We start from the raw sequence: 25,673 nt of genomic DNA, 5'->3' as shown, positions 1-25,673 counted from the left end.
CTGCCGGCACCTCTCCCGGTGAGCCCGGCTAGCTCTCTGATCTCAGCCCGAGGCCTGTGCAGGTATCCTGCTGCTCACCCTCCATCTCTACACTGAACCCATCACACTGGCGTTGGGGCTTGAAAAAGAGCCTTGGAGTTTTCGCTGATGATCCAAGAAATAAAAATGAGAAAAAGGCAAAGTCACAAGATTTTAAAGAAGAGAAAGAAAAAGATGGATAATATGAAATGGCAGCAACACCCTTTCCTTGTCCCTCCCCCCAACCAAAGAAGTCCCCCACTCAAAAATAACAGCACACAGAAAGGAAAGTATAATTTATATGTACAACCAATAAACCTGATACAGAAGAGGGGATTGGGACAGACCAGGAGTGAGTGTGAAGAGACTGGGAAAGGGGCATCAAGAAAGTGAAGGGGCAGCGAAGAGGAAGTGGGGGGTTCGCCATGCAAACTGCCACTCTCCCCGGCCCCTCCTGGGGAAGAGGATGTGCCCGTGTCTCTCCAGCCTGCCCTCCACTATTTTGCTCTGGTCCCAAAGGCAAGGCAGTCCCCTGACTAGGCCCCCTGCCTGACCCACTCAAATTTAGTCTGTATCCAGGCCTTCAGGAGGGAAGGGAGAAGCCCTCCAAGAACCTGAGCCCCAGAGCTGGGGACTTCCCCCATGTCTGGCCTGTTGTGTTCACTCCCACCCTTTCTAGGTTATCTGGGTCACTAGGACAGATTGAGAAGCTCCTCTTTGGCTTGAGGGCGTACTGCCCAACCATTACTCTCTTTGTAGGAGTGGTCCTTGGTCCCTAGGGAGGGGAGAAGATTCCCAACACAAGATGCCGGTACACAGGAGGTAACTGAGCCAGTGAACGGCGCCTTTATTCTGAGGCTGAACAGCAATTGACTCCCTCCCTTGTAACTGCTCCACCCTCCATTTGGGGAGAGGAAGGGGAATGAAACATGCAGCCACCCCTCCTCTCCCGTTCCTCCCTCCCAGGGTTCACTGTCATCCCTCTCTAAAGTCCCCCTCTTCTCTTCAAAGCTCTTTTCCCCACCAAAGTTCCTAAAGGCCAGGCAAGGCTAATCCCCCACTTTTGCAGGAGATGGAGCTTATATTGCAGGAATAAAGACTGGGGAGGCTCCACCTCTTTCCTCCCCACAACCAGTAACTGGGAAGCTGTGTATGTTTGGCGATGGGACATAAAGGTATTTGGAAGACCCTGCTAACCACCTCCCACCCAGACCTCTTCTCACCAGTGTGGTCTTCAAAGCATGGTGGGAAAGGTGCATAGGAGCGGAGAAAACAAAGGGCCCTTGCTGAAGAGTGTTGTTGTAGAGAGGGGCAAAGGGGCTCCTAGCCCAGTGGTGGCCCCAGGGTTGGGGAAGGTGGAGGGTTGGCAGCAGGCCCCAGAGCCTGAGCTGTGGGTCGGCCTCGGGCACGGGGCCTAGGTGAAGGGCAGGCCTGGGATCCGGTCAGTCGTCTATACAGATCACCTCCCCGGCTCGGGGCTCCTTCCGATCCAGCCCGTCTGACACCAATGCCGCCACCATTTCCTTCTCCTTCTTCACCAGCACTGGAGGGCCGTTGGTGGCGGCTGTTTGGGAAGGGGGTGAGGAAGGGTCAATCCCTACTTCACTCCCAAACCACTTCCTGACAATTATATGTTCTTACTTCTAGGTCACCTCATGCCACTTCTAATTTTCCAGGGCAGGAGTGGAAAGACCAGGGTGGACCCCTCTCCCTGAGATCTTCCTCTGTGCTGCGTGATGGAACACATGTTCTGACCCTCACTATACCCCACTTCCAATTTCATATTCTCTTTCCCTGAAGTAACCCAGATGGAGGCGGCTCAGGCAAGGGATACTAAGCCACAGAACCACTGAAACCTGGATGAAGTTTTTGACAATTGGAATGGAAGAGAAGAAAGTGATGGGAAGAACAAAGCCCAGAACAGCTCCATTCTGTAAAACACTGGACTGAAATGAGATGGGCTGGAGCAGTAAAAGGGTAGCTGAGCAGGGATGAAGCTTGGAAAAGGAGGAATGGGAGAAGTAGGGAGCAGGAAGTCGCCAGCTGACCTGTGATGAAGGACCCTGCAGGCATCTGGCTGTAATTGGCGCCTGCGGCGGCCAGGGCCCCTACGGGTGCGGCGCTGAAGGCTGCCCCGTACCCCGGAGGTGTAGCGTAGGGACCCGGGGGGAAGGCCTGGAATAGAGAACAAGCTGAAGTTAGAAGGTCCATAACCTTGAGAGGAAAAAAGCTGTAGGGGAAACCTACATGGGCCAAGCTCCAGAACTACTGAGGGGTGTAACACAGTAGGGAGACTCAAGACTGATGACTGTGTTCAAGCAAATTGTTTTTCCATATTATAAAAGATTCTGATGGAAGTGTTTATACGTGTGCAGGAAGAGTACCAACAGGGAAAACTGGAGTTATGGGGAAAGAGGGTTACCGGTGTGGGGTGAGGCTCTGTGCCCTTGCTGGCCAGCCGGCTGAGGATGCTGCGCTCGGACATCTGAAGGCGGGCTGCGATGGGGGGTATTCGGGACAGCGTGGCTGGCAGGCGGGTCACGTCCGCCTTCATGTCGCTCAGCAACTCCTCCAGCTGGTTCAGAACTGGGGCCCGGGCCACGGAGAAAGAAGGGCAAGAAAAAGACAGGGAAAGGGAGAGATGGAGCCAGGAAAAAAGATGAGGAGTCAGATGGACAGATATAGTTAGAAAAAGAGAGAGAGGAGGATACAGATGTCAAAGAACCAGAGACCAAGAAAATGTAGTAGACAGAAAAGAAAGTGACTCAGGGAAAAGGAAAAAGTGTCAGGTAAAGAGGCAAAGAGACCAGATCACCACAGAGGACAGATGGAGAGAAAGAAGAGAGGAAAAGGGAATATGGAGGAAAGGGAGATGGGGAGGACATTGGAAGACATGGGGCGGGGAGTTGTCAGAACATCCCATACTGGAGGAGTGAGGTTTTAGGGTTGGGGATGATGGGGAGGAAGTAGTCAGGAGGCATGGGAGGTGGTAAGTGGTGTCAAAGATTTAGGAATCAAGGTTTTAATATGTAAGGGGGGAGGGAGGTTAGAGGGTCAGCATTACAGATTCAAGGAATTAGAACAGGAATCAAAGGGGCCAGGAGTCAGTCACTACATCAGATAGGATTAGATGGTTAGAGGGCTTTGGAATTTAAATCTATTAATATCAAGGTAAGAGGGTTTGGGAGGAAGGGTCGAAGGTCAAAGGGAAGTTTCATGGGGTAGGGTCAGAGGGTAAGGGGTGGTTTCTGCCTCGTGGGGTGAATGAGATATGAGGAATGTGATTTATGGGACTGGGGTAAGGATTTTTGTGGACTATACACAGGCCAAGGCCCCGGAGAGGGTGCTATTAGCAGTACGGCAGGAGTGTGGGTCAGCGAAGAAGTTCCACCCTGTGGAGGGGACGTGGCACAGTCTTACGGAGTTTGGGGGGGAAGGTCCCTCTGTTAGGCACTGATGTGAATGCTGTTAGGCATGGATGAGGGTTGGCTGTACAAATTCTAGAGGCTAAAAACCAAGGGAGTGCCAGGTGGGTTGGGGTGGGGTTAGAGGTCAGAGGGGGGTGGTTCACAGGGTAAAGGGGTCACAGGGGTGGGAAGATTTTGAGGGGTGCGGGGTGAAGACTTACGCAGCGTTGTGGGCCCTCCCCCGCGCGGGGCCGCCGCGGCCCTTACCCTTGTGCAGGACGGCGTTGGCCGGCTTGTTCCCCGCCAGCGACTCCTTGGAGAGGTGCTGGTGGCTCTCGGCCAGGCACTCGGCCTCGGCGAAGCGGGCGTGGAGGGCCATGGCGGGGTGCGCCGGCTCCTGCGACAGGTTCAGGTAGGCCGCCCGCCGAAGCTGCTCCTCGATCACCAGCGCCTGCTCCAGGAGCTGAGGGCATGGAGAAGGGGGCGGTGAGTGCAGGGATCTGCAAGCAGTGAGCAAATAGATGGGGGCACAGACACGGTGCTGGAGATCCACACTGCCCTCACCGCTGGTCTGGAGTGCCCCCAGATCCACACCAATACTGACTGTGAGCCCAGCATCGACCCCAATCCAGACCACAGTCCCAAACACAAGGTTCACTCTGGTCTTGGCCTCAAGTGTTGCCACCACTCAAGGTGTTACCCTCCCTGCATTCCAACCAGATCTGGTCCCACCTCTAACCCGAGACCCACTTCAACACTATTCCTTTCCTCCCTGAACCCCACCTTGAATCTCCGGGCCAGGAACTTATTTTTCATCTCCAGAAAGTTCCCCTTATTGGCTTCAGTTTTAAATGGCTCATTGATAATGGCAAACTGAGCATCATTCTGGATGTCCTGCCACCGTGCATAGCCATGGCTGCCGAGGAAGGAAGGGGACCATCAAGGAATTTAACAGGGATGAGCCGGGCTGTGAATCCTTCTTCCTTTTGGCCTTATCTCCCCAAAGTGTGGCATGATCCCCTCTTCCCTGGGTGTGGTCTTCTCTGTAGTTTCCCTCCCTCGAGGCTGAGACCTTTTTTTTCTTGCATTTGTATCAAAGGATACAGGACAATCCCAGCCAGAAGCCAATAGTCATGTCTTCGGTGCCAGATCTCATTGAGTTTCCCCGAGGAGATAGCTGCCCGTTCCTCATTCTGCCACAGTGTGTGAAGCTCTTAAAAGAGAATGGAAGATGAATGAGGCATCAGAAGTTTGGGAACCATATCCAGCCCAAAAGACAGGTACAGATGAGGGAACTGAAGAGGGGGCAAGGACTATGAGCCCTTTAAGAGGAACAGATAAAGATTAGTTTAGGGGTTAGGAGTAAAAGTAGCTGCCAACAAGGTTCAAGTTAGGATTCAGAATAAAGGTGGAATTAAAGACAGCTATGGAATTAGGAGTACACTTGAGGAGGACTGAGGGCAAGGATCAGAAACAGCATGCACCATTTCACTGGCAGTTACTTGGAATTAAAGTAGCAGGAGGCCTCAGGCAAAACAAGAAACCCCATGAGCATGAGCAAGTCCCAGTGAGGAGCAGGTGGAGGTGAGAATCCCCCCCACCTGTGAAGCCACCGTCTGCAATATTGAACATGAACCGCGGCTTCTCTGTCTTCTCCTCACGTCGACCGTTGGACCGTGGCTCGTCTCGAGGAGGCCCAGGTCGAAGCTCCCGGTCCCCTTTTACATCTTCTGCTATGGCAGATGGAGCAGAGCTCACACCTCAGGACAGTCTCCTCCCAGGTCCCAACACTACTCCCTGTACTGTACTGGTCTTTGAAACAGCTACCCACCCAAGACCCAGGCATTTGGTCCCCCAGACTCCACCTCCCCTGATTCCCTCAAGGACCCAGGTGTCCAGTCCTTCCACCCATTACCTCTCTTGCCCAAATCCCCTGTCTCCCCCTCCGGCCTCTCCCTGTGTTCCTGTCCGTCCAACGGCTTCTCCTCCCCCCTCTCTCCTGGCGTCGACTCGGTGGCTGTGGGAAGCGGGTAGGGGACAGGAAGGGAGGATGTCACCCTCATCCCCTGATGCCAAAAGAGGGAACCCCCAAGTTCTAAGCCCTCCATCACCCCGAAGGCCAAGCACCCACCTGACTTCTCTCTGTCCCCCCGGTACCCAGGTTCGGGCTCCATCTCTCCAGGTATCCCTGGGATCTCATCCTCTAAAGGAATCTTTCTTGGCTCCAGCCGGTCCCCGAGTGATGGGGCTGGGCTGGGGGCATCAGCCTGGAAGAGAACAATGGAGTCAGGATGAAGCAGAGGGCTCCCAGATACCTGACCTCCAAGACCCCTCTACTCCCTCCCCTCCAGGGGAGCCAGGTAGTCACACACCTCTGTCTCCATCTTCTCCCCAATTTTGCTACTCTTCTCTGGCTTCTCCTCCTGGTTTTCCACTTCATCCTTCTCAAGAGGTGTTCTTATGCCATCTCCTTTCTCACTCGGAGCCGGAGTAGCTGCAGGGAGAAAGCAGAGTGAAGAAGGCAGAAACCCCGACCCTGACACCAATGCTTCTGCATCTGCCAGACACCAGCCCTATGTCTATCTGTCCTGCCATCCCAAACCCCAATTACCAGGTTTAGAGGTGCAAGGACTGTTTGTAGCAGAAGCCTCAGGGGTGGTGGGAGTTGTTTTGGTAGGAGAGGAGGCTCTGGAAGAGCGCTTAGAATCAGCACTGGGGTCGGGCATCAGCTCAGGCATCGACCAGCGCCCATTGATATGCTCAAACTCCTGTACCTAAGGAGGGCAGGGGAGTTTTAGGGACATGGATCAGCTCCAGGCACTGGACACGTAGGGAGCTCCAGTGCCCTCTGTCTCATCTCGCACCAGCCTGAGTCCAGAACTCAGGGATGTAAGGCAGAGAAAGGACAGGGCCTAGGTGGCCAGCTTGACTCTGGGTGAGGGGAAGACTGATACCTTCTTCTTGACGAGAGACATAACTCCGATGCGGGTCAACACTTGCTGGCGACTCAGGCCCTCCCGAGGGACCCCATCAGCAAAAGTTTCAGAACCATCTGCCCCGGGCTCACAGAGATGGCGCATGAACAAAGACACATAAGCCCTAGGGAGCATGGGGGTGGTAGGCCAGTTAGGAGAGCCTTAGGAGGGACACAGGATAGTGAGGGGGGCATAGGGATTATTGACCCCCAAATCCACTCCCCGGGTGCCTCCAAAGGGTCCTCCTCTGGGCCTCTCAATCTCACCATTACCAGCCCTCCAAAGCCTAACTCCCCCATCTGGCCCTCCCTTGTATTTCCACTGTCTTCTTGGTCTTGGTACTTCGTTCCTAGGCCCCATCAGTCTGCTCTTCATCTTTTCCACCAGCTCCCCTGCCAGGTTATAATGGCCAAGTAAATGTGAGGCAAGGACAGCCCAGGCGAGGCTCCTGTCTTAACCGCCTCTCCTGTTGGGGAGGAAGCCCAGCCTCTCTGCTCTGGGCTCGTCTGAGGGGAGGTGGGGTAGGCTGAGCCCACCCCCCAGGAAATCGAGCCGGAAAATGTTGAATGGCAGGGAGCGTGATGATCAGTTGAGTAAGGTCACATCATGTGGTGGCCAAGAGAAAGAAACACCCAAGCTCTTACCCTTTCTTCCAACTCAGCCCCATTTCACCCACACTCACTTGAACTCTTTCTCAGTCTTGCCTCTGAGGTCCCGCACCAGCCACTGAGTGGTGAAGGCATCCTGTGGCGGCATTCCCCAGCGCATCACAGCATTGAGGAAAGCCTTCCGCTGACGGGTGTTGAATCCCAGCACCTGGGGATGGGCACAAGGAGGCAGTGGGTAATGAATGTCCAGGGATCTCATTTCTTGGTCCTTTCTACCCTCGGAGAGACAGCCTCAATTTCCAACGCCCCAGCCTTCATTCTCTCCTTAGGGAAGTCTTGGGGGCCTGGGCCCAGCTCTCACCTCAATGTTGCCCCCAACTCGAGCCAGCAGTGGAGGCAGTGGCTTATCCTTTTCATTCCGGAGCTGCCTCTTTGACTGTCGACGCCCTGGGGGTGCAGGTGACTCCACTTAGTAGGTCCACCACCTCCTCCACCCCTCAGCCTTTCTCGGCAACCCATTCCCACAAGATACAGAATACAGGGAAGGCCTATGTCATGCCCGAGGCGCTTCTAATTTCCTTCCAAGCACTTTCAGAACTACTAACACAGGAGGTCAAAAGAATCAAGTCATATTAAAAATGAGTAGCAAATATTTGATGCTAGCAAGATTACTGGTGGGAACGTAAAATGATGTAACCTTTCTTGATCTAGCATGAAGGCATCTAAGCCTGCTTGGTTATATACTCATAGTTGTGTGCTTTTAACAGTGGACAGATCATGAATATTTCTTACTTTTTCTTATCTGCAATCTTTAGTTTTTCTAGAAAAAAGCATTTATTTGTATTTTTTAAAAAGTGGGCTTAAAGAACACTGGGAAGTGAAATAGGAAGAGCTGCAGCAGTAGGTTAGGAAAACATGCCACCTTCAGGACGCTCATCAAAGTCTTCATCTTCCTCCTCTGATCCCACTGAGTATTCTGACTGGTTATCTGTGAGGGGAAAGGTCTCAGCGGTCAGTGATCGCTCCCTGGATAAGCCCGTTGGGGCCCTTTCTACCTAGATGCCTCCCCTCAGAGACTTCTGCACCTTCATTCTGGCCTTGGGCCTCCTGGGGATGCTGGATGACTGCCCACTCTGACTTTTAGGCCACATATCCTGAACCAGGTCCACTTACCACCCACCTTGTCTCCGGGTGCCTCCTGATTCCTGCATATCCCACTCTAAGCAAGGATGCCTGGGTGTCCACATCAGTCCTCTTCAACCACCAGATAGCTTAGATTGCCCGCAAACCCACCTGGCCTCTGGGTAGCTCCTACTGACCCTTCCTAATCTCTCTCCCCTGAGCAGGGAAGGCTCTGAACTCTAGGCCTCTGTCTTTCCATCTAAATGCCCCCAGCCTCCTAGCCCCTCCTCCGCACTCTTCCCTTCTTGGTTCCTGCACCTTGATCCTCCTGAGCAGCATCATTGTAGTTAACTTGCTTGCGAACCCTCTTGCCCTTGCCAAGATTCCGGGCTAGGTCTTCCTGCTGCTGTTCATAGTGATGCCTCAGCAGCTTCTCCCAGTAGTCGGGATCCACATTCTCCTCCTGCTTGATGATCTCTCGTTCGATCTCCTCAATCTGAAGAGCAGCAGAATGAATGCTGGCGTCCTTTCTCTTCACCCAGTGCTGCTACTGCAACAAAATCGCTATTCTCTTGCTTCCTAGATCTCCTCAACTCTGTGTAAGTTTTCCGGACATTGTACATTTTCCTATCTCTTACCTGCAATATGCTTCTCCTTGTTATTTCCCTCTTTCCTAAAGCTCTCCTCTAGTGTCCTCTGTGGTGTTCTCACTCTGACTCTGAAGGTACCCTTCCATGTTTATTGGTACTTTCTGTGCCTAACTTTTCTCCAAAGTCTGGTCTCACCCATTAGACCAAGAAATTGTTTGAGGTCCACTATTGCCTTTTCTTTACTGGGCACTATGGTAAGAGATCAGATAAACAAACAAGAGCAAAGGCGGGTCCTTCTACTTCAAGGTCCAGTAAAGGACACTGCCCTTCACAGATGGCCAGGGATAGACAGTATCTGACCCCAAGCCTCTCACCTTGTCTTCCTCCCGCACCACGTACTGTGCCACCTTGAAGGAGCTCAGATACTCGTTCATGTTCTGCACGTCAGTGTCCTCAGTTGCATCCTGGTTCCGGTCCAAAAGCCGAGCGATGGCCTCATTGTCATAGTGAATCACGCTGCTGTCCTCTTCTTTGTTCTCCCCTGGTGGAGATGGGGAACAAGAGGGACTCTCCAACCAGAACCTCGAGCAAAACTTTAGAAAGGTCAGAGGAAAACCTTCTACTCTGCTTCCTTTTCACAGCAGCTCTGGAGGAGAAGGCCCTTTCCCTGGGGATCTATGTAGAGATTTGTTGTTTTCAACCCTATAGGTAGGGAAAGAGGCCAGCCTTCCACCACAGACTGCAAAGAAGAGATTTTCTTCAGAGATTTCAGAAGAGTAGTGCTCATGGGAGAGCAGCTTTCAGCAGGGGGGCCTGCTTTCAGGGAGCTGCAGAAAAGACTCTCACCCTCATTTTCATCCTTGAACAGCTCCTCGGTGCCAAATTTGAGGATGTCATCCAGCTCCTGCTTGGACATGGAGCCCGCCTTGGAGCCCAGCCCAGGCCGCACCACCAGATGTGTCAGCATCATCTTTCTCTTGGCCACTTGTGTGATTCGCTCTTCCACTGACGCACGAGTCACAAACCGGTAAATCATCACTTTGTTGGCCTGGCCGATCCGATGAGCGCGGCTGAAAGCCTGCAGGGGCAGGAGGTGGGGATGGGCCAGGGAGGTGCCGGCCACATGCTCGGGAAAGGAGGCTGGCAAGGAAGGGTCTTCTACTATCCAAGACGTTTATTTGTGACCCCAGAACATGACACCCTCCACCATGACCCATGTCTCCTTGTGAAATGGTACAGGGGCTCCAGGAGGCAAGTTCCCACCTGGATGTCATTATGGGGGTTCCAGTCAGAATCAAAGATGATGACAGTGTCGGCAGTGGCCAGATTGATGCCCAGGCCCCCAGCTCGGGTAGACAGGAGGAAGCAGAATTGTTGGGCCCCAGGAGCTAGGAAGTAAGAATTGGGAGATCAGGCTTTTCTTGTACCCAGCAGTTCTCTCCACCTGCTCCTAGATGTTCCCTGACTACAAATAACTGTGCCCCCAACTCAAAAGCCCAGGTAGCTAATATCCTCCTAGGCCAGCCACCTCCCATCCCAGGGACCAAGGCACAGGTTTCTTGGGCCTCCATGCCCACCAGGCACCAAGGCATCTCCCCCCACCCCCGCACCATTGAACCGATCGATGGCTTCCTGCCTCAGGGCACCGGTGATGCCACCATCAATGCGCTCATACTTGTAGCCTTCGTAGTCTAAGAAGTCTTCTAGCAAGTCTAACATTTTGGTCATCTAGAGCAAGAGAAAAGGAAAGAGTCCAGAATGATGAAGCAGTCGGATGCACCCTGTCTGCTCTATGATCTTTTTCTACCTCAACCCCAATCCTCACACTTGTACCCCTGCCATGTCATATGCTCTCCTCATGCTGCTTCCCTGACACCCAGCTCTTCCTCATCCCACATTAGTGTCATACTCTCTTGATTTAAGATCTTTTCTCCTAAGGCAGAAGTTCTCTGAGACCCATGAAAAGATTTCAGGGAACTCTTATGAACCCCGTGAAAATGTGTACAAAATTATATAATCGTATGTGCAGTTTTCTGGAGTGTGGATCCATAGATTTCATCAGATTTCCAACAACTCTGTGCTCTCTTCCTTCCCCAATAAGGTTAAGAAATAGTACCAAGACCAGAGACCTCCCTGAGAAGGCAGATGGCTCATTCTCCCTTCTCCCCATTCAGCTTAAAAGCAGCTGACCCACAACTTGCAAAAGCCTTAATTAAGAACAGGGATCAGAAGCCAAGATGAACTTGGCTATAACAGAAACTCCTAAGGGTGTAATCTCCTAAACTCTCATACTATGGCAGCCACAGGAACAAGGTAAGGGATTAATCTGATGATGAGAAAGAGCTACAGGGATGGGTCACCTGCGAGAAGATGAGCACTCTATGTCCTTGCTCCTTCAGCTTCCGCAGCATCTTCTGTAGCAGCATGAGCTTCCCAGATGCCTTAATAAGTGCCCCACCCTCATAAGCTCCACTGGGGAGTTTTGGGGACTCCTGAAAAGAAGGGATGAGAAGGGATGATGACGGGGTCAGGAAACGTGCCTCCATATTCTGACTGTGCCTAGAAAGGTAGAAGCCCAGATCTAGCCTCCAGACCTTTTCAATTCCTACTCTTCTCAGAAATCCAGTCCCTAGTCTCCCAGCCCAGCTCAAGCCCTGTACTCAACTCCCTCCACTCTCGGACAAGCCAGGCACTGAATCAGTTCCCAGGTCTTGTACCTACCATAGCAGCCACAGGAAAGAGGTATGGATGGTTGCAGCACTTCTTAAGATCCATCATGATGTTAAGCAGCGACACTTGGTTCCCACCGCCTCGTGAATTCAAGGCCTCAAAATTTCGAGTCAGGATGTACTTGTAGTACTTCCTAAAGAAACAGAAGAGACATAATAAGAGGCAATTATGATGTTGCACTTGGTCACCAACTTTTGGAAAGCTGCCACCAAATCCCCAACCCCTAGTCCAGGTAGCCTGCCGTGCATCTCACTTCTGCATGGGGCTCAGCTCCACTCGAACAATGAGCTCTGTCTTGGCTGGCATGTTCTTAAAGACATCAGCCTTGAGCCTCCGCAGCATATGTGGCCCCAGCAAATCATGCAGTTTCTTAATCTGGTCTTCTTTGGATATGTCAGCAAACTCCTCCAGGAAGCCCTCCAGGTTACTAGTAGCCAGAAGGAGAAAAGGAAACGAACGGGCTGTCAGGTTCTTTGCCCCGACCTCAGGCTCTACTCTTCACTTCAGATGAACCCTCTGCTCACTCATCTTCTCAGCCTCTCCACCTCTCATTTCTGCAGACTACCCTAATGAGCCACTTACTTAAACCTCTCTGGGGTGAGGAAGTTCAGCAGGTGGAAGAGCTCCTCCAGATTATTCTGCAATGGAGTCCCTGTCAGCAGCAACTTATGATCTATCTTGTAGCCATTGAGGACCCTGAAAAACTAGAAAATGGAGCAAGGAAAGGCGGGAAAAAGGGCCCATCAGTGGCAAGTGGTTGGCCCACAGTATCAACTTTTTCCTGCCTCCAGCTCCCATTTCCTTCAGGATCAGAGGCCCCAAATCCCTAGTCCTCTCCCTCTTCCAGCCTGGACTTCTCCCCAGAGGAGACTGCCTCCCGGGCTACACAAAGTCCCCAGAACTTTAGCGTTTAGGACTAGGGCAAGTAGGAGTCCACAGCCTCAAGCTTCTGAGGTCTGGGTATCTCACTCACCTTGGACTGATTGTTCTTGAGCCGATGGGCCTCATCTACCACGAGGCAGGCCCAGCGGATGGAGCCAAGTGCTGCCTGATCAATGGTGATCAGCTCATACGATGTCAGGAGAACGTGGAACTTCACTTGTGCCTCCCTCTGCCAAGACAACCATTGTCCATTCAGCTGCCACCTGACACCCAAGCATCTAGATCTCCACCCCCATTCTTCACCCAGACACCCATCCTGACAGGGATTCCCAAAGAGAGCCAGTTATCCTGTCCTCTAACTTTGACTCCATGCAGGGATTATTCAACACAGCCCCTAAACTTCCACCACGTGTCCAGTACGGACAGGTCCATGTTCGCCCCTTGGAGTACCTGCTACATCTCCAGGTCTGGAGTGCAGAGGTGTGAGGGGAGGTAGAGGAAAGGAGGGAGAAAGCTGAGTGGGGAATAAAGGAACTGAAATCCTGGTTGGGGCAAAGAAGTGACAGATTTGAGGGTCTTAGAAGATATGAGGTAGACGGGCTTACCTTCATCTTAAAAGCTTTCTTGCCACCTTTGATAGCGTTGTCTTCAAACGAAAACTCATTCTCACGAATGATGGCCCGGCTGTCCTTGTCACCGGTGTATGTCACCACGTAGAACTTGGGGGCCCACATCTGGAACTCCCGCTCCCAGTTAATGATGGTAGAGAGTGGGGCGCTCACCAGGAAGGGACCCTTTGTGTGGCCCTGGGAGTCAAGGGTAGGGGGGACCATTAGTCTAGGCTCTTGGTGGTTTACCCCAGTCCTCTGCCTGCCACGCCCTTTCCCCCAATCCTCTGCCCTCATCCTCCACTCCCACTTTCCCCAGTCCAGGCTAGGCTTCAGCCTGGCTGTCTCCCTCAGGGGCCCTAGAATCCAGCACCTCCTTATAGAGTGAGTAGAGGAAGACGATGGTTTGTATGGTCTTGCCCAGCCCCATCTCATCAGCCAGAATGGTGTCAGTGCCCTGGGCCCATGAGAAGCGTAGCCAATTCAACCCTTCCAGCTGATACATGTGCAGTGTGCCTCCAGTGGCTGTGATAAACCGTGGCTGAGTCTCATATTTCACTGTAGGCTGTGGAGTCAAGAAGTCAGAAAGCTCAAAGAAACTATCAGCTGCTCCTTTGGTCTTGGCTCCTCCTCCCCCATCCCTGGCACTGATATCAAGTTGGACTACAATTCCCTCTACTGTAGCCTGAGCTTATGAAAGTTCTAGTTCTCATTCCCTCCCCCTCATTCCTTAAAAAAAATACCCAGCAGTACCACGGGGAAGGAAACTGGTGCAAGAGCCCAGTGTGCTGCTATCTCTAGTGGCTTTCTCGCTCTGATGCCAAAATTCCTGGCCATTCTTGGGGCAAGGCTGAATATTGAAGGAAGAGCTACTGTTCAAAGAGGCTGTTGAAACTCTGGGAAGTTCTGTCAGTAGCCCCCAGGAAATCTTCAATCACCATGGTTCCAGAAATGGGAGAGAGGCCAAGTGAGAGGACTTACATCATTAGTAGGAGAATTGGGAGGCCCATCGCCCTGCAGCTCCTTTTTCTTCTTCTTATACTTGCGGGGCTGGGCAGGATCCTCCCCCATAATCAGTTCTCTGGGAAAACAGTGGGTCTGAGTGAGGCCTGGTCCTTGGGATTCCCCCCACTCCCACTCTTCTGAACCCATTCCAGACCTCCCTCCCACTTCCCATAACCTAGATTTTCTCACATTTCCTTTCTCCCAGGCTTTTTACTCTCACCCCTTGGATTTTACCTCTAGAGCCAACCCTCACCACTCCTGAACATTCGATTCCCCACTACTCAGGCCAGATCTTATTTCTGTTCCTCACACTGCTTCTTTACCAACCCCACTCCAAACAACTCAGCCCAGGCTGCTACTGCCCTAAATTCTCCATCAGGTCTGTCCCTACTGTACCTTCTTTTGTGCTGGAGGTTTAGCTTTCATAATGCCCTCATCCTCAGACTCCCTCTAACCTATGACTTGGCTCCCTCACCGGTGTCTCCAGTAGCTTTGCTTATGGTCTTCATATTCAGGGATGTTCATTTCATCTTCCTCCCATGTAGACTGGTCATATGGCAAGTCCCTCCATTTCACTAGATAGTGGTAATTCCCCTTTTTATCCACACTGTGGGGTAGGAGGCCAAGAAGAGGAGCAGGAGGAAAAAAATAATATGGATCACAAATAGAAAGAAGTCATATAAACACAATTATCAGCAAACATGCAGAATTTGTCACCTAATCTTCAGTGGTGGGCCAGTGGAAGGGAGTTTACAGTGGGTGAAGTACTACTCTAAGTTTTTCAGGATAGCTTCCTAAAAATCAACTATCACAAACCATCCCTGGGCTTCAACATCATTTGATCATCCAATCAGTATTTACTAAACATCTACTACATGCCAGGCACTGTTCCAAGAACTGGTGATTGAGCAGTCAACAAAACAGATAAGTGACCCTTTTCTCACAGAGCTCACATTCTATTGGGGAAGGCAGCAATGAAACAGAAAAACAAATATATTTGTAACATTAGGCAGCAATAAGTACAATGAAGAAAGAATATTAGAAACACTGGTTTGGATGAATCACATTTTCCATGTTTTGCTTTCATGCCCCGATCCCCAGACTTGTGTGTCATTTCTTAGGCTAACAGAGATGAGAAGAAACAAAGACAGAAAGTCAGTGCTGGGCCGGACTTTCCTCCTGGTTTCTCTCATCCCCAAAGAGGAAACAAGGCCCGAAAGGCTGGGGGTACAGCAGGCATTATCCAGTTAGATCAATTATTTGATTAATCAACAAATACTAACATGGGGCCATAACCACGACCAGAACAGCGGCATACCCCAGGAAGGCCTTCCTGTGGACCAAGATTCACCTGTGGTTGATGATACGGTGGACAGTCATCCACTCTGGCTTGATGCCAAAACGATAGTACTTCTCCTCCATCTCAGCATAGTGTGGATCTTTCACCTTGCGCTTGTCACTCTTCCCATCATCCTCACCAGAGCCATAGTCCAGGGGTGGGGGCTCATCCATGTCATTTTTCCGTTGGTAGTTTCGGTACATTACCAAGTGGAAGATTTCCAGCTGATGGGGCACAGAGGGAAGGGAAAGAGATAGTCCCCAAATCCAGAGAGGATAAAAGGGGACAGGGGAGAGGCCAGCAGGGGGAATGGCATGGGAAAGGAGCTATGAAAGAGGTGGGATGAGAGACATATACTAAGTTAAAGCAAAAGCAGGAGAATGAATACAGTGAAGACAGAACAGAGTCAGGGCCTGGTGGGGGTGAAATAAGCAAAAGGAGGCAGGGAATAAGGTTATTAGGACTGAGGATATTGGTAAAACATGGTTAAAGACAGATAAGAAAGAGATGGAGTTAAGGAAGGCTCTATCTAAGGGAAGAAAGCTAATGGACATGAGAGAAAAAGGACTGGAGACCAAGAGAACCACATATGGAAAATAAGTGGGTAGGGCATGAGGCTGGAGACCTGAAATGAGGGAAAGCAAAGGATAGAGAAGAAGAAAGAATAGAGGAGTGAGACACAGTGAGAGAGGCAGTGAATGGGGTCACAGGAGAGGGGGAAAGGAGAGGCCCTTGTACCTGAAGCTCCTTGGCCCAGGAGCAGTGCCAGTAGGACAGTCCTACCCACTTGACAAAGAACTCTCGCTCTGATCGGCCTTGAAGAGGACGGGGGGCTGGGGCATCTGGATTCCCGTCTGCTTGCTGGGGGGCTGGCACGGCCACAGGCGGCTCCCCCCACCGCCAATGAAGGATCTTCTGCACACGGCCTTTCAGCACAGGACACTTCGGGATGGACACACACGAGGAGGAGGAAAGAAGGAGGCAGAAAGAGCCCATCATTAGAGTAGGAGGATAGGAGTCCCACAGGAGAATTAAAGACTAAGTGTGGGGGAGAGTAGAGAAAGAAAGAGCTGGACATTTGGGCCCAAGAGATAGGGAAGGAGTTGGGGCTGACAGTAAACACGAAGAGATGGGTACACTCACTGTGCATCGGGGACACAGCCATTCCCCATTGGGGATGTCAGGCAGGGGTGGGTTGAGACAATGAATGTGGTAGGAGGAGATGCAAGCATCACAGCACAGGAGCTCCCCACCATCCTTGCACACGCGGCAGTACTCCATGTGATCGTCTTCTTCCTCCTTCTCCCCTTCTTCCTCTCCGTCCTCTTCGTATTCTTCCTCTTCCTCCTTGGCCTCCCACTGTACCCCCTCCTTCTCCTAGGAGACCAAAGACAGACACAGAGACAGGTAGAAGAAAGGAGATATGGAGTGAGACTGGAACAAAGAGGCAAAGACAGGATTCCTAAACCCTAGAAGTACAGAGAAGATTGCTGGGAATGATGGAACAGAACACCTCAGTTTCCTGTTGATTTGGGGGGGAAAAGGATGGGGGAGGGGAACAAACTAGGATCCTGGACACTTAAACATCTGTTACTGAGAAGCCCAGGCATCTGGGATAGGAAGAGGACAACTGGAACCAAGGAGAAAATAGATGGATGGGTCCCTGAGGGCTGCAAGATTTTGGCACCAGGTACTCACACAGTGGGGGCAGCTCCATTTGCCCTCAGGAGCCCGGTCAAGCTCAGGATCAAGGCAGACGAGGTGGTAGGCACGAGGGCAGGTGTCGCACAGAATAATTTCCCCACCCTGCTGGCACACCTCACAGTAATCCTGGTGATCCGTCTCGTAGCCATCAACCTCCTCCTCCCCGGCCACTGCAGGACAGCCCAGGACTGTCATATACCCCAGTGGAGGAAAAGGGAACAGAGAGAGAAAGAAAGAGAGAGGGATGGGGGAAGGGAGAGAGAGAGAGAGAAGGGTTGAATAAAGAAGTCAAAATTGAAAATAAGAAAGACAACGTAGGAATGAGAGGAAGGCAGGCTGATAGGATCATATACACAATACCCCTTACCCTTCTTCTTCTTCCTTCCTGGCCGGCCTCTCTTTAGTTTCTTGGTACGGACAGGGCCGTCAGGCCGGCCTGAGGCACTGTGGACACTGCCACTGTCCAGGTCTGACTCCTCAGCCTCTGGTTCGGGGCCCTCGTCACTCTGCAAAACATACTGCCCATAGCCCCGTGGCTGTCAGGGAGGCTGATTTGATTCCACTCCCCTCCCTAGGCCTCTGGCTCCCGCTCCAGCTTCCCTCATGGACCTCTGTGTTTGGACCCCAGAGCCCTTGACCCCTCGGGTGTTAGCAGACAGGGAGGGGCCACTCACTGAGCCTCCCTTCTTCCTTTTGCCACCCAGCAGCCCTAATTTAATTTTGAGTGGTGCCATCTTCTTTCCCCGAAGCTTCTTGCGTCCGTCAGGCACTCGGGGGCTCTTACTCCGCCTCTTATGGCCTGGACCTGAAAGAGGAGTGAGGGTCAGGAAGAAAAAGCAGAGATCATGACATCCTGGAAAAATGGAGGTCACAGTGGCCTCTGGACTCCTCTCTGTGGGCTATGGTTTCACTGAGACCCCTTCCTGGAAAGCTTTTCTCCTACAACAATCAGGGCTGAGAAGATAAAAGACGTCTAGACTATAATTTGAGAACATGTGGTTTGGAGGGTGGGGTGACAGTTGTTTGAAAAAGAGGGTTTCTTACCTTTGCCCTCTTTGGTTTTGGCTCTTCGGATGGGTGGGGGCTGGATATCAGCAGCAGGGGGTGGTGGAAGGGCGGGGGGTCCGGAAGGTGCTATGGGGGTGGCCGACGAGACAGCAGCTGACACCTGCTCAGCTACAGCTGCGGCCGCTGCGGCCGCTGCGGCCGCAACAGCAGCTGCTGACCCCTTGAAGGGGTTGTTGGCGCTGAACTCTCTCCACTTGGCCCCAAGGATGGTCATCATCTTAGACATTGGGATCTTAGGATTCTTCTTAGCAATTAGGGGCCTGTAAATACAGAAACAGAAGATTCGGACCCTTCACAGATGACCTGGGAATACTGCCATTTCCCCTCATCAATTAAGTCCAGGATTCCTGGGTGGTAAAAATATGTCCTATTAAGAATAACATCAATTTAAAAATAAACAAATAAAAAGTTTAAGGAAGGAAAAAAAGGTCAGAAAAACTATAAAAAAGAAAATAAAAAAGCAAAATAAAATTTAAAGTGCAGAAGATAAAGAAGGATAAAACAAAATGAACGATGAATAAAAATGCTTTACTTTTGAATACGACTTTACAGTTCATAAAACACTTTCATATGTATGATGTCTTATTTTGTCCTTACAAGAATAATGTGAGTTGCTATGATTTCCTCTGTTTTCCTAATAAGTTCCATGGGTCCTGATAAAGGGTCTCATCAGCTGGAGTCTGATGGACCGTGCTGGTTCTGCTCTGTGGTGGGGCGCTAAGCTCTTGTGAGGACATAGGTGACCATGGTGCTGACAAGAGCACTATCTTTAGCAGTGAGGTAGGTGAGACCACAGTGCTAATAACAGCTACCAGGTACTGAACATTCCCTAGGGGCCAGGCACTGACTATACTGGGCTTTCCATTCATTATCCGATCAAATCCCTGTAAGACCCCTATGAGGTACATACTATGATTATGCCTATTTTACAGATGTGGAAACCAAAAACCAAAGAAGTTAGTTGCCCAAGAAGATACCAGGACCTGAACCTTAGCAGGCTGCCTCCAGAGGGTTGAACGGCTATGTTAAAGTGCCTGCTCCCCAGAATGCATCTCTGCTATTCTCTATTCTATTTGGGGAGCCATTGAAACTCACGTCCTGCTGCTGGTAATGCATCCTCCATTATTACTGGGGCCTAAAGAAGGGGGGAGGACTTGATAACTGAGCACAGGAAACTGAGGAACACTGATGTTATCTCTCAGCTCCAGTCTAGAGAGCAGTCATACAGGAACACGCAGTGCCATCAGTCCTCACCATCTTCTGTCACTAGAGAGTTCTCTAACCTAGCACTGGAATTATGACCCCCCGGTGAAGGGTTTCTGACTAGAGCCATTGGATCCTTAGGAGTCCAGGAATTCCCTGAAATTATGCGTCAAATTTTGTGTATGTACTGTGAATTTCTCTGGAGAGCAGTTCCTTAGCTTTTATCAGATTCCAAAGGGTCCAGGGCCTCCTCAAAATTAAAAGTGTCTGTTCACAAGGATTCCCCAGTGCTACCGCACCTCATGAACTGGCTAAAGGCTTTGTAGTTGGTGAGCGTGTGGTAATCCTCCTCAGAGAACACATGTTCCACATCCTCCAGGCCCCAGGTCAGAAGCAGAGTTGCTGATGACTTCTGTTCTACCTGCTGGGAGAGACCAGGCTTCAGGGAGGCGGGTGTTGCTCTAGCCCATATCCTGGGCCCCCCACATGCCTCTACCTACCCACCAACTTCCCTGGGCTTTCTGCTTCCTGCTCCATTCTCAGACCAATCCCAGCTCCTCACAAACTAACCTCTCCACTTAGCACTGCCACCCCACGGGCTCTCCCTCCCTCCTCACACCTGTCTTTAGTACTGATTGCTCCCCGTCACTCCCTAATTCTGCTCACCTTTTGCCCCCCATCTCCCTCCCCTTTTTTCCGCCGCTTTGTCTTCTTCTCCTTTTTTTCTCGGTGCTTCCGTCTCCTTTTCCGACCTGGTCCGGTTCCATATTCACTGCCTCCACTCTCTGACTTCTCCCGGTACTCATCTCGCTCAGAGCCAAATTCCTCCTCACTGTCCTAAAGGAGAGAAATAAAAATAACATTTCTTCAGCCCTACCATGAGCCAGAAACTGTTCTTAGCACATAACATATACTCTTTTAATCTTCACAACAATCTTATGAGATAGTAACTAATCTATTTTTATCTAGTGTTTTGCAGATGAGGAAACTGAGGCACAGAGAGCTAAATAAATTGCCCAAGAAGACAGAGGACTGCTGGGCTCTGAATTCATGCAATCTACCCCCAGAGCCTGTGCTTTCAACTGCTTCTCTCTCTTGCTAACGCTTGCTAACGCAAGTCCAAGTCCCGTCAACGACTGGACTCTTTCCTAGGTTGTAGTGAGTGAGGTTAGGGTCCCAGATCCATGAGATACAGGCCAGCAACAGGAAGGAGTGGGAGTCAGGCCTCTCTAACTTCAGGATCTCCCCACGGGAATCAGGACCAGAGAAAATGTAGGTCTCTGAGAATGGGTCTCCTGCGCCTTGCTGTAGAGACAGGAGTCCTTAACACTTACAAGCTTTTTGCGTTTTCGGGGTTTTCCCGGCTTGTTCTCCTTCTGCTTCTTGGGTCCTCGTTTTCTCTTCTTCACACCCAGTGCCGAGGGCAGCAGCCGAATGTCATCCTTGTCTTTGGAGCAGAGAGCACCAAAACACCTAAGCCTCTAGGTTCCCAGTCTCTGTGGCCCCTCAACCTTACCCTTCCTCATCTCCTCAGTTCCCACTCTCTAGGAACTCCGGCATTAACTCCTCCAAACCTTGCCTCCCTTCACTGGATGCAAACAGAGAGTGTTTCGAGTACTCTGCGACGCTTGGGTTCTGAATGGGAGGTCAGGGGTCAGAAGGGAAGAGCAGCCAAACCACTCCCTTCTGTCCCCTCCTACTAACAAGGGCCCAGGCTCTAGGCCACGGGCTCTGACTGTGGCAGGTCCTTTCAGTCGCCGCCAGGGCTCCTTTTGCCTTCCCCCTCACTTAGCCAGCTGGCATTCTGCCCAGGAACCGGGGAAGCCATGCCCAGCTGCTGGCCTGGCCTGACCCCAGCACTTGGAGTAGGGAGACACAAGCTGGCAGCTCCCTAAGCCAGATGCTGAGAAGGGAGAGCCAAAGGTGGACACCTGGGTTCTCACACTAACATTCTGGGGCCCTGACATCCTTTTTGTGAAGTGGGAGGCTTCTATTTATATTTCCTCAGATAATCAAGTCTCCTGTCACCCCAACACAGCCCTAGAGGAAAAGAAATCCTCAGCCCATCATTTTCACGTCTTGCCCATAGGATCATAGTGTCTGGCTCCTTCATCACACCCTAACCCTACAGGAGAAAGTCTCCACAATTACCTAAACGTTCCTCCTCCTCCCAAGTAGCCTGGAATCCGCCTTCAAATCTATTCCCATATCCCTGCTCCCTTTGAGAACTCAGGGACCCTACCTTTTGTCCCCTAGTCTCAACCCTGTGTCTCCAGATTTAGTCCCAGACATCCTGACCCACACAAATATAAACAGCATAGGATACCCAAGGATACAGGCACAGACACACCCCGCATTATACATTCTCAGCTACACAGGCATACACAGAGACTCATGAGCACAAATCCAGAGGACAGCCTGTACCTGCTTTTAGCAGGGCTAGGTCCCTGGCTTTCTCCCCAGATGTCTCTGTCAGAGAGGCCAAGGCAGGTTCTTCCCTGATGTCCCCCTACCCCATTCACCATGACCCCGTCAGTCTGTGAAGGCTTAGGGGACAGAGAGTTACTCTGCGTAGAGGAAGACACTGATGCCACACAGACATGGGGCCCTGGTTGGCCTCCCTCCCCCAGCAAGCACTAGACTAACCAGCCAGACCTGTCTTGCCCAGGCAGAGGCAGTTGTGCAGGAGGGGAAAGCCTGGGCTTAGCCCAGCCCCTTGCTCTAGGACACACAATCCTTCCTCCCACAACAGCCAAGGGAGAATTAGCCCCAATTAACACCGGAGGCCTCAGTTTCCATTGCCTCAGAATACCAGCACCTCCTTCCTTCAATGCTGCTTCTCATAACTCCAGCATCCTGTGTCCTCTTGTGCAGGAAGACACTCTACGATTGGGGGCAGCGGGCAGGGAGGGAGGCAGGGAGTTCAGAAAGCCCCGGGTGTGAAAACAGAATGGGGACTGTAATAGGAAGTCAGTAAGACGCCATGCCCCCAGCAGCCAGCTCTCCCTAACCCCAGGGACTTCGGTTAATAGGAACATGGAAACGGAGGCTGCCGGGGCAGTGGCAAGGGCAGGCCAACTGGCTAAGGTTCAGGGAAACAGCCTCGTTCACTACCAGCTGGGGGTAGGGCACAAGCCCTGGCCACTCCACTCCAGACCCTAGCAGGAGGTTCCCGAACTGGGGAAGCCGGCGTGTTGGGGAGAGGCAAAGCAGAATAGTGAGGAAGGGAAAGGGAGGGCAATAAAGCAAATCTAAGTCCCAACCTCTGTCTCACCAGCCACTCAAAGCTGGCCTGGAGCCCAGACTCTCCCACATCCCTGGCTCAGATCTCGGGAAGACGGCGAGGGAGGAGGGCGGGCGAGGAGCGGAGGGCGGGGCCTGGCAAGCCAGAGAAAGCGGGAGGAGTCCCGCAGAAAGCCTCGCCTCCCGCCCGCCCCTCTCTTCTTCTAATCTCACCATCAATCTCTCACACATATATTTATTTTTTCTCAAATTCCCCTCCCTCCCCCACAACGAACCACCATAATAGGTCTACTGCACATGCGTACTGCACGCAGGGGGTGGGTTTGTATTTTCAGACCTTTTGCAAAGAAACTACCAGAATTTTCCGCACCACCCACAATCATTCCCCACCCCCACTCCCAAGGAATCACATCTATATATTATGTTATATTATTTCTCTAGACTTGCCAGAAGGGGGAGGGAGAAGAAATGAGTTTTGGGCTTCCTGCTCCCTTCCCCCATCAACACGAGTGCTATTATTTTAAACGTTTAACAATGTAAGGAGACTGGAGGGGGGGAAGGGATAAAATTGGTCTTGGGTAAGAATGTAAAACAAAATGGTGAGAATCAAAGCAGTCAAAAGGAAAAACAATAGAAACCTCTAATATGGTCAAATTCATGTTCTAGAGGAGGATGAGGGAGGGCAGTCCGGGAAAATTTCCTTAGAGAACGGTTATTTTGCCCACACTTAGGTAGACAAAAATAATGAGCAGACTAAAAATATTTTCCCAAAGTTTTACCTCAGAAAGTCATCTGAGGGGGTGTCTCTGGGTCACTCATTTGACTTGGAGGGCTGAAAGGGAGAGAAAATTGCCCCGGGAGAGAGAGGAGGTGGTTTTTCATTTCAAACAGAAAATTTTAAAAACATTTGACGTTTCTCCTCCTCTGCTCAGAAAGCCAAGAGGGGCAAGGGGAGGGAGGACTGACACAAAGACCCATCTCGACCTCAGCTTCTTTCATGCTTCTCTCTCCCTCACATACCCAAATCCGGGATCAAAAACACCCAAACACCACATTCCAAGTCCGGAATACAAATAGATGAGGGCTGCCAAACCCCTAACATAACCTGACATCCCTTCTTTCCCCCTTTCTAGCACCCCTGCTGTGTTCCAGGCAATCCCCTCCCCACAATTCTCTATTCTTTTTCCCTCGTGCAAGTCTGTGGGCTCTCTGATAACTTTCTAAAAACTTTTTCCTTTTTCAGACAAGCTTGGTGGGGGGAGGGGGGGTTCTTCTGTTTCCACCAGACACACGTCCTCCTGCCCCCAATAAGGAAACACCCCACACTCCCTCAAAGGTTGTCTCAACTAGACAGGAACATTTGCCACATAAGCCACACTGATCAATATGACAGTTTTACAAAGAGCATGTTAGATGTTTTGAAGTTTGGTGCATTTGTGCTGCATGGCACCCAGAGGTCTGGGGGTGCGGATGTGAACACCCTAAAGATGCTCACCTATCCTAAAGAAGACTAGAAATAACTCCACTTAGGAGGGTGGTCTGAGCGAGGCCATTGCTGGGTCGGTCCCCTCTGCCACTGGTGGAACAGTTGCCCAGAGAGTGCCGGTGACTTATCCCCTGGGAGGGGTGCTGAGTGATGGTCAAACTGCAGAACAGCTGGGTGGGAAGTTCACGCCCCCCAAAGTGGTCAGGGTGTGGGTGGTTTCAGCGAGAGAGTGAGTGACAGTGAATGGCAGCCACGTGAGAGTCACAGCTGGGCAGCTCGGCCACCCCAGACTGACGGGGTCATGGGGGGAGGGGGGGCGCACTTGACACAAAGGAGCCCAGAGCAGGAGAAAGGGGGTGGAGTTGGGGGCATCTGGTTTCCCAGACACTCTCTTCCCGCTCCCCAATCTTAAGTGACTGCTCTCCTTACAACGAACTGGGGGGAGAGGGAGTAGAATCAAGTCCTATTCCAGGAAGTGGTCTGCGTGGAGTGTGGCCACCACCTGCCCCTAGTCATCAGCCGCCCACAAACATTCACACGACCCCTCCCCCACGTGCCACCGCACACCCCTGAGTTGGCGGGCACCAAAGTCCCCGCAGGTGGGGGGCTCCGATGGACACCGACTCCCTCCCCCCGCCTTCCCAACTCCTGAGGGTTAGGGCCGCGGTCGGCTCCACACGTAAAAACCCCACTTCACCCCGCTCCAACTCCACCGGGGCCGAAGCCCGCGGGGCGCCCGCGCGGCCGCCCCTCCCCCACGCGCCCCTCCCCCACGCCGCCGTCCGGCCGCCAGGGTCTCCGCGGTCCCTCGCTCGGCCAGGGAGGGGGCCCTGGCTTCGCCTCGGCCGTTTCCTGCCTACCCCCTCCCCGCCGAGGGTAAAAAAATCTCCTCCTCCTCCTCCCCCGAAAGCCGCGACCGAGTGGCCCGGTCCGCGCGCGCAGCTCGCGCCCAGCGCTCTCCAGCCGGGGCGGCGGCGGCGGCGGCAGCGGGGGAGGGGTGCGGCGGGGGAGGGGAGGAGGCCTGGCCCCGCGGCCGCCGCCGCCGCCGCCCGGCCCGCCCGGCCCGCCCGGCCCGCCGGCCCGAGACGGCGCCCGCGCCCCGGATTCGCCTCGGCTCGGCCGCGCGGTGGGTGCCTCGGCCCGCGCGCCCGCCGCTCCCACTCGGGCTGGGGGAGTCGGGGCGGCCGCTTACCTGGCGGCGGGGGCGGCGGCGGCGGGGGCAGCAGTGGCGGCGGCGGCGGCGGCGGCGGGAAGAGGTGGCAGCCGGGGGGGCTGTGGCGGTCGCGGCCCCGGTCGTGGCCCGGCCCGCGCCCGAGTACTCCGTCGTCGTCGTCCTCGTAGTCCTCGTCGGCCGCCTCCACCTCCTCCTCCTCCTCGTCGCCCTCTTCTTCCTCCTCTTCTTCCTCCTCCGACACCACCATCTCCTCCTCCTCCTCCTCCTCGTCCCTCAGAGGGGAAGCCATCCTGTGGCTCTGGCCCCCCCACCACCCCCCCACCCACCGCCCGCCCGCCTCCCCCACCGCTACCACCACCACCTCCTCCTCCTCCTCCTCCTCCTCCTCCTCCTCCTCCTCCTCCTCGGCGGCGGCGTCCTCCTCCTCCTCACCGCCTCCCCCAGCCCCCCAAACCCCCGGGCCACCCCCCTCCAAAACCCCCACCCTCGGGGCCGCCGTCTGAGGAGGGGG

The 25,673-nt window shown here is 52.7% G+C and overlaps 1 protein-coding gene and 1 non-coding gene across 40 annotated transcripts; both read right to left on the bottom strand.

Annotated features, from left to right (window-relative positions):
- Positions 1-299: 299 nt before the first annotated feature.
- On the bottom strand, positions 300-25,545 carry CHD3 (chromodomain helicase DNA binding protein 3). Of its 39 annotated transcripts, none has more exons than XR_011523635.1 (40): positions 25,181-25,545; positions 20,594-20,706; positions 19,926-20,096; positions 19,559-19,683; positions 18,033-18,316; positions 17,663-17,793; positions 17,356-17,506; positions 16,983-17,176; positions 16,428-16,661; positions 16,023-16,226; positions 15,297-15,508; positions 14,421-14,552; positions 13,922-14,021; positions 13,314-13,505; positions 12,938-13,138; positions 12,424-12,561; positions 12,033-12,154; positions 11,704-11,877; positions 11,442-11,583; positions 11,081-11,212; positions 10,331-10,448; positions 9,984-10,108; positions 9,567-9,798; positions 9,095-9,261; positions 8,449-8,626; positions 7,931-7,996; positions 7,370-7,455; positions 7,083-7,216; positions 6,380-6,524; positions 6,037-6,199; positions 5,798-5,919; positions 5,557-5,692; positions 5,341-5,442; positions 5,027-5,158; positions 4,530-4,638; positions 4,209-4,341; positions 3,647-3,888; positions 2,441-2,942; positions 2,067-2,193; positions 300-1,582 (listed from the first exon to the last, which is right to left on the bottom strand). XR_011523635.1 is itself a non-coding variant. In XM_070563232.1 (40 exons), the coding sequence occupies exons 1-40, from the start codon at positions 25,449-25,451 to the stop codon at positions 1,342-1,344; spliced, it is 6,345 nt and encodes a 2,114-aa protein (XP_070419333.1). In that variant the 5' UTR covers positions 25,452-25,545; the 3' UTR covers positions 300-1,341. The 39 variants fall into 39 exon arrangements, 32 of the variants coding, with proteins under 32 accessions (XP_070419333.1, XP_070419350.1, XP_070419334.1 ...); XR_011523639.1 differs by having other exon boundaries at positions 2,441-3,410; positions 3,693-3,888; XR_011523637.1 differs by having other exon boundaries at positions 3,693-3,888.
- LOC139074216 (small Cajal body-specific RNA 21) lies at positions 6,816-6,955 on the bottom strand. Its single transcript, XR_011523754.1, has one exon. It is a non-coding gene; the product is annotated as a small Cajal body-specific RNA 21 (non-coding RNA).
- Positions 25,546-25,673: the final 128 nt, after the last annotated feature.

This window comes from Equus przewalskii, chromosome 10, assembly GCF_037783145.1.
Source record: "Equus przewalskii isolate Varuska chromosome 10, EquPr2, whole genome shotgun sequence".
NCBI lineage: Eukaryota > Metazoa > Chordata > Mammalia > Perissodactyla > Equidae > Equus > Equus przewalskii.
The sequence above is the reverse complement of the archived record's forward strand: the minus strand, read 5'-3'. Positions and strand labels throughout refer to the sequence as shown.